This window comes from Musca vetustissima, unplaced genomic scaffold (genome assembly GCF_032173495.1).
Source record: "Musca vetustissima isolate MV318-11 ecotype Yass unplaced genomic scaffold, APGP_CSIRO_Mvet_v1 utg87353, whole genome shotgun sequence".
NCBI lineage: Eukaryota > Metazoa > Arthropoda > Insecta > Diptera > Muscidae > Musca > Musca vetustissima.
Genome location: NW_026886004.1, coordinates 42,553 through 51,187, shown reverse-complemented (window position 1 = coordinate 51,187; position 8,635 = coordinate 42,553). Strand labels below are relative to the sequence as shown.

At 31.9% G+C, this 8,635-nt stretch overlaps 1 protein-coding gene across 1 annotated transcript; it reads left to right on the top strand.

The window, feature by feature from the left end:
* Window positions 1–645: 645 nt before the first annotated feature.
* LOC133333427 (BTB/POZ domain-containing protein 17) lies at window positions 646–3,674 on the top strand. Its single transcript, XM_061541743.1, has 4 exons — window positions 646–760; window positions 824–1,832; window positions 3,187–3,344; window positions 3,416–3,674. The coding sequence occupies exons 1-4, from the start codon at window positions 713–715 to the stop codon at window positions 3,671–3,673; spliced, it is 1,473 nt and encodes a 490-aa protein (XP_061397727.1). The 5' UTR covers window positions 646–712; the 3' UTR covers window position 3,674.
* The last annotated feature ends 4,961 nt before the right edge of the window (window positions 3,675–8,635 follow it).

The following is an 8,635-nucleotide window of genomic DNA, read 5'->3' as shown; positions in this document are numbered from 1 at the left end:
GCAGCTCGTTTGTAGCAGAGTAAGATTTGGGTAGTTTCGGATCGTGGAATTTGATGGTTATCACCATTCATACCCACATCTATGGATTCTTGCCTCTGAAGCATCAGCTTGTCACCTGTCGACTTGACGTTACATACCACCTTCGGTGATTCATTTTTTCTAAAACACATAACCTAACAACACATTTAAATTTACTTATTTTTTATTTTTAAATTAACTACCAAAATAGTTTTCTTATGTTTAACGGTAATTCAATCACAATAGTTGATATTTTTCAGTTTGAAAATTAATCTTTTCACTGTACTCATTTCAGCAAACAAATGAATCAGTTATAAATAGTTCCTTAGGTTCATTTCAGTGAATTGCGACATTGAACTAAATCGACACAAAAACAAAATACTTGCAATTCTAAACAAAAATATTATAAATTCCCCTTTAAATTACAAACAATTAATAAATATTCATTGCACTTTGCACATAAATACATGATGAGTATTGTAAATATATGAAAAAGTAAGGAACTCAAGCATGCCAAGTAAATAAAAATCTCTGAAGAGGATTTTTTTCTGTCACACACTGGATAACACGGTGGAGGTGCTGGTGGTGGTGGAACGCAACAGAAACCAAATATTGAAAAACAAAAATGTCTTTTAATTCGAATCAATCCAACAATAAAGAAGAAGGCCAGGAATATGGTCTTATAACACCAAAAATGGATGTAGATGAACAGAGTCAGGATCAGAATCCCACCATCAGTGTGGTAAGTTAAGGATTATCACAAGGAAGTAATAAAAATTTATCTATTTTTTTTCAATCCTTATAGCAAGTCATGAACAACGAGAACAGTGTTCTCAAGAAAATTGCCAATCTCTATGCCGAACAGCTAATGTCCGATATCATTTTGGTTGTGGGCGAACAACAATATCCCGCCCATCGTGTTATACTATGTGCCAGCAGTGATGTATTCCAGGTGATGCTTATGAATCCCGAATGGAATGAATGCCGCAAACGGGTGATCGAACTGGTAGAGGAACCATGCTGTGAAGCCGTGTTTCCACAATTTCTCAAATATTTATATGTGGGCAAAATCGACATCTCATTGAGTACTGTGATGCCTATGCTAGCCTTAGCCCACAAGTACAATGTCCAAGATCTGGTCGACCTTTGCGTACAATATATGATGAAACATATCGCCAAAGCAGCTACACAGGGTTTTCTTGTATCATGGCTACAGTATACAATAGCGTTTAGTCCCCAACATAAAGATCTGACGGAGGCGCTCAAACGTTTTCTCAAATGGAATTTAGAAATAGTTTCGGAGTCAAAAGATTTCGTAGAATTGGATGTTAGTGTTATGGCAATATTACTGCAACAAAATGATTTGGTTGTGAGCAGTGAATATAAACTGTTTGGCATCTTACAAAATTGGCTGCTGCAGCGCAAAGATTTACTGGATAATGATGACACTCTCACCGATGTGGAGAAACATGAACATTTCATTGCCTTGGTTGAACAAACTGTTGTACATATACGTTTTGCCATGATGACACCTCGGGAATTGGCTCATTTGCTTATATTTCCTCTGTTGGAATACCACAAGGAATTTATTGTTCAACGTATGGCCATCGGTATGTCATATCAATCGGGTCAGGAAGAACGTGTACAGGAGGTACGAAATTCTAAAGATGGATGTTTGCAGTTTACTCCACGCCTGTACATGAATGATACCTGGAGCATTAGTAAAATGGTTAAAAATTTCGATATGATTGAAAAATATAGCAATTATGTTACGTGCTTTTTTACACCTGGTAATATTGCGGAGACCGAGGATGGTATGTAGGATTTGTTTTAAATTGTTTAAATATTTCGATATGTCAATAACAGAAGACCTCTGAAGGTAGACTTTTTGGTGTTCTATATGAACAACTTTTGCTATTCTTTAGGAAGACCTTCGGCCTTCTATAAGAATACTTTTGCTCTATTTTATTTTATTTTGCTCTATTGGTCTTCTATTCGAAGGCATCGTAGTCTACTAGAGGAAGACATTTTTGTATACAAAAATATATTTTCAAACAGTATTTTCTAGGGACTAACAGATCTATAAGCGTGCTATTTTTAATAAATAATTTTACAAGAACAAACGGAGCCTTTGGTGTAAATTATAAAGAATCGAAGGACTAAGGTCGAAATATAAGCGTGGATTTTTTAAATAATATTTTCTAAGGGCAATCAGATCGGTAATCGTGGATTTTTTAAGTAATATTTTCTAAGGATCAATGGCACCACAGGGGTGGATTTTTTAAATAATATTTTCTACGGAAAGAAAATTTTTCTAAGGACTAAATAGGCATAAATTATTTTAGGGACTAAATAGGCGTGGATTACTTTCAGAATACTTTTCTAAATACTAAAAAGGCGTGGATTATTATCAGAATAAATTTCTAAGGACTAAAAAGGCGTGGATGTTTTTCAAAATAATTTTCTAAGACTAAATAGGTGGGGATTATTGCCTGAATGATTTTTTAAGGACTAAATATAACTAAATTATTTTAAGAATAATTTTTAAGGACTAAATAGGCGTGGATTATTTTTGGAATAATTTTCTGAGGACTAAATATCCGTGAACAATTCTGTAAGCATTACATAGGAGTGGATTATTTTCAGAATAATTTTTTAAGGACTAAATAGGCGTGGATTATTTCCAGAATCATTTTCTAAGGACTAATAGTTTAAAAGAACAAATTTTTAAGGACTAAATAGGCGTGGATAATTTTGAGAATATGTTTCTAAGGACTAAATAGGCGTGGATAATTATCAGAATATTTTTCTAAGGACTAAATAGGTGTGGTTTTTTTCAGAATAATGTTGTAAGGAATAAATAGGCGTGGATTATTAAAAAACTTATTTTCTAAAGAAAGTTAATTATTGACGAAAAAATATATTTTAAGGAACAACCTGGATATCTATTATTTGATATGCTATTTTAGACAATCTTTCTCATCATTAACTAAACAAATTATCTAAGAAAAGAGGAAATATTGAAGGTTCTGATAACCTTACCTAACTGGCAGTAATAACTGTGACGCCATAATTAGTTTTCTTCAAATTAAATTTAATCTTTATATTCTGTTTGGTAACCATCATTATTATTCCCTTATCTTGTTTATTTTTTTTTGCTAATTTTAGAGCAACCATTCACCTGGGAAGTTGAATTCTTTCCACGTGGCATTAAATATAATAAAGCCAAAATGGTATGGGGTGAAGATGTACCCGAAGTGTCCATCAATACCGTGCGTGTAAGAGTGACATGTAAACATTTACAGGTGGAAGAGAAACGATTTAAGGTAAATTCCATTACGACTTTATTTTATTATTAGTTAAATAAAAAATTGTTTTTTTTTTTATTTCTTTACAGATTGCCTGTCTCATAACTGGTGTACAAAATAAAATTGATCATATCTTGACGTTGCACGAACGTACCGAATATTTTTCCAATAAATCCCGTGTCGTGAATATTGACAACCTAATACCCTACGATGAATTGGCATTATCTTCCATTAATCTCTCGCCACATTTGGTTGGGCCAAATCGTAATAATTTAGAATTACAAGTTATTATTGTGCCCATGGGTCCGTACACGTGTCGTAATACACCATCATTTGATTTTAAATGAATTTCAGTGTAGTTTATAAATTAACTGAATGAAATGAAATAGAAAAAATGACTGACTATTGTGCAACAACAAGCCTACGAGCATCTCCTCTCCCAAAAAAATGTAAATTTTAAATTTATTTCCTAGTAATTTGCCATTTAAAGTAAACATCCATAAAAGGAAAACAAACTAACCACACAGACAACTAACAAATTGTTATTATTTTTTTTTCTTATAATATGAATTTAGTTTATGTTATGTTATTTAATATTGAAAACAAAAATGTTATTATAATATTTAAGTTATATATTTCTGTTTTTAAAACAATGTCTGGTTGAGGTTTTGTTTTTATGGATATCATATTCCACATCTATTGCCTAATATACAGCTAAAGAAATTTTTAAAACCCGTTAATGGTGGAGTTTAGAAATAAAATACTCCATTATTGCCTTTTATTGAATTTGAAATTTGCGTATTTTAATTTTTTCATATTTTTAGCTGTGTAATGGGCTTTAGATAACAATTCAGTGCTTTAATTACGTTTCCTTTTATTTTTTAATATATACTACAACAAAAACAAAACAAAATGATCTTCATTCTCGTTAGAAGAACACACACACCTTACAACAATAGAGAAAGTATTAGATAAGTTGGCATGAATTGTATTTTTTTTTCGCCCAAACTTGTGTGTTATTTCTTTCTCAAAATCGTGAAATTTTAAATGTATTTAATTCCAAAATAAACACCTTTTTATAGGACAAAATAAATGAAAAATAAAAATAAATATTCATCTGGAAATTATTTCATCATGGTGTGTATTTGCTAATTCAACATTGTTGTTGTTAGTTAAATGGGTAAGGGTTTGATCGTTTTTGATTATGTATGCTGATTATTTAAAAGTTACTCCATTTAAGGAAATATTTTTGAAGGACCTACAGAACTTTTCTAAGCATTAAATAGGCGTGGATGAATTATTTGCCAAGTTCTAAATGGGAGAGGATTATTTAAAAAATTATTTGCTATGAACTAAATATACGTGGATTATTTAAATGAATAATTTTCTAAGGTGTACATTTTTTATAAAATTTACTTAGTTATAAAAGTAGATTTTTAAAGAATAGCTTTTATGGAGCAAGCGTAATTTTTATTAAAGAATATTTTTGTAGATATATGTGTAGATTTTTACACATTTCAAGAGATCTTCTTATGTAGATAAAATAAGTAATTTTTAAACAAATACTACCCAGACACAGGTCATCGACATTTTTAACCCTGCATAATACGAGATTGAACGAAGACGAGGAAAATATTTTAACATTTTGTTAAAAATTAGTATTACTATCTCCACTTAGAGACAATTTTTATTTTTGGTCGAATTTGTTTAAATACCATAAAACAATAATCCAAATAATGTTTAGGCCTAACATTACAAAAATACTCTTTGTTATCAAGAGTGTCATAAAGATTTTAGCTTTTTATATTTTACCTGTTTTTATAAAAACGTGTTTTTGAACGTTTTGAAGGCTGATAAAAGAAGTGTTAAAAAAACTTATCCAAAAAATGAATATTCATATGAAAATATTATATAACAATCCTTTGGTGGTGTTTAGAAAGGATTGATAAAAAACCACACATATGGCTTTTCTTGACCTTAGAAATCCACGCTTATAGACCTGATGGTCCTTAGAAAATATTATTTCGAAAATCCACACTTATAGACGTGAAAGAGAGTATTTAAAAAACCTCGCAAATTGACCTGTTGGTCCATAGAAAATCTTTGACCTGTTGGTCAAAAAAAAATCCACGCTTATTGACCTTTCGGTCCATAGAAAATATTATTTAAAAAATCCACGCTTATTGACCTGTTGGTCCATAGAAAATATTATTTAAAAAATCCACGCTTATTGACCTGTTGGTCCATAGAAAATATTATTTAAAAAATCGACGCTTATTGACCTGTTGGTCCAAAGAAAATATTATTTCAAAAATCCACGCTTTTTGACCTGTTGGTCCATAGAAAATATTATTTCAAAAATCCACGCTTTTTGACCTGTTGGTCCATAGAAAATATTGTTTATAAAATCCACGCTTATTGGCCTGTTGGTCCTTAGCAGATATTATTTAAACCAGTAAGGAAAGTAGTAATGTCGGACTGGGCCGACTATATGATACACTTCACCACTTTGTATATATTGTACATATGTACCTTTACAATTGCATCTAATGTTACATCGAAGGAACATACTCTCCTCTTTTTCTGTAACCTATGATAAATTTAATTTAATTCGAACAGTTATAGAGTCGTCTGCGTACCATGGGACAAATTTATGGAAAGCGATTTATAGTAAAAATGATACACGCTATTCGGTAATTTCAATCAGACACCCGTTCGAAATACATTTGGAAGCTATGACTGCATCTGCACCAATTTCAACGAAACGCAATAACGTCATTCAAGTCTCAATTTGATACGTTGTACAAAATTTCGTAAAATCGGACGAATATATACATACGGGAGCTATATCGAAATCGGAACCGGTTTTTCCGATACTTACCACACATCGTTCTAGACTTAATTCAGTACGCTATGTCAAATTTGGTGCAAATCGAAAGCTATACAGGGTCTTTGGTGCATCGTTTACACAAAATCGGACGAAAAAATATATGGAAGCTATATCGAAATCTGAACATATTTTCCCAAAACTTACCACTCATCCTTCCAGACTCAATTCACTACGCATTTACCTAAAATCGGGCGAAAATATATATGGGAGCTATATCTAAATCTAAACTGATTTTCAAATCAAATTTCTAGACTTAATTCAGAGCGCTATGCCAAATTTACCTTAAATCGGATGAAACAACATATGGGAGCTGTATCTAAATTTGAACCGATTTTTACGAAACTGCACACATGCACACATCAGTCTAGGCTGAATTCAGTACGCTGTGCCAAATTTCGTGCAAATCGGAAGATTTTTAGGGACTTTGGTGCACATTTACCTTAAGGGGACCCCCCCCATTCTCGGGGTCAAATTTTTTTCTGATTTAATTCGATTCTACACTAATTCAAGAATGTCTCTACAAAATTTCAAGTGAAAATCTCAAGTACTCTTGAAGATATAGCCGATTTATTGTGTCAGTATCAAGTGACGGCTAAAGGGCTTCGAAACTTTAAACGCGTTTTTCTCTTTTTCGAATGGCGGGCACGATAACTCAAAAACTAATAACCCAATCGATTTCAAATTTTTACACGTTTCTCTGTGAGTGTATAGCTATCGTATGAACTAGGATAAAGCCAATCGGTGAAGATCTTCTTTATTTTTTAACTTGGTTTTTGGTCAAAAATCGGCGATTTTCCAAAAATATTTTTTCAAAGGTACGCCATTTTGTTAATTTTAGAGCGAAGTCAATAATCCTAGTTCATACGATAGCCAGGCATGTACTCTTTCTAACACCGTTGGAATTTTCGGATTCCGATGTTCCAGTGAGGAGTTATCATGCCCGCCATCAAAAATAAGGACTTTTCTTTAATTACAAAAAACAACAACAAAGCAATAACAAAATTTTTTTATAAATTATTTTTCTTCTCTTTTAAATCTTCAATTATATATGTGCAAAGTTACAAACCTTAACAAGCATTGGTATTGATTTACCAGCCCATTGAAAATCTTGAAAAATTAAAATCGAGAATGGGTGGGGTTCCCTTAAATCGGAGGAAAATATATATGGGAGCTATATTTAAATCTGAGCCGATGTTTACAAAACTTTGCACACAACAGTCTAGGCTGAATTAAATACTCTGTGCCAAATTTCGTGCAAATCGGAAGATTTTTAGGGACTTTAATGAACCATTTACCATCCTTGGGCCAAATAAGTGACCTATGCCAATTTTCATCCAATTCGGATCATAAATGGGACCTGTACTTTGTTTACAATTTAACATGGACAGACGGATTTAAATAAATCCACGCTTATGGACCGGATAGTCCTTAGAAAATATTATTTAAAAAATCCGTGCGTATAGAACTGTTGGTCCTTAGAAAATATTATTACAAATTCCAAGCTGATTGACATGTTGATTCTTAGAAAATACGAGTATTATTTAAAAAAATCCTTAAGGCCCTTAGAAAATTTTTCACATTTCAATTTTTGTTTCAATGAAGGTACGAACGGAAGATTTTCCAACACTGAGGAAAACACTTTTGCTTTTCCGCGTCATAATTGATGATCTATTTTTATGCGTAGAAGAGAGAGATCGTTTTAGTTCCCTATTCACATGGAAATTATGTGTTTCGCTAGTGTTTGCGATTGTTGTTGTTGTCGTTGTCAAAGAGTTTTGAGATTAGAAAAGAACTAAAAAATCGGAATGATGAAGAGAATTCTTATCTAAGATGAGGGTGAGATAATATCATAATATCTGTCATTTAACATTTGGCTGATTTTGCATTCGCATGCCTATTCTAATACAATATACATTGTTGTTGTTTTTGTATTTTCCATCTGTTTTACTTTTAATTGTGCCCGTTTGATAAGAAGTGTGATATCAAGACAGAATCGTATTAGCTTAATGATCTTGGTCGTGGAATGCAAATAAAGTTTATTATTTTGAAAAATAAAAAATATATACCAAAACAACAACAACAACAATAACAGCAACAATTTATTATGACATTTGAATAAAGAGTAGAAGAGTTGGTCTTTACATTTGCAAATATTCTCGCATCATTTCATTTGCGTGCGGCATTGTTCGAAGACGTCTGTTTGTCTGTTATGTTCGAAGTTAATTTGAAAAACTTGTCATCGAATATTCGTAATTATTTTGTGGTGAAATATTTTTGTGCCCGCTCGAATTCCTTTCGTGGTGTTATCCTTGAGTGCTTAAATGTGAAAAGTTGAGCGAAGAAAGGGAAAATAATTGAAAAAAAGGAATAAAATAAATTGTGATATTAAATGTATAGTTTTTAAATCGAATACGATTTT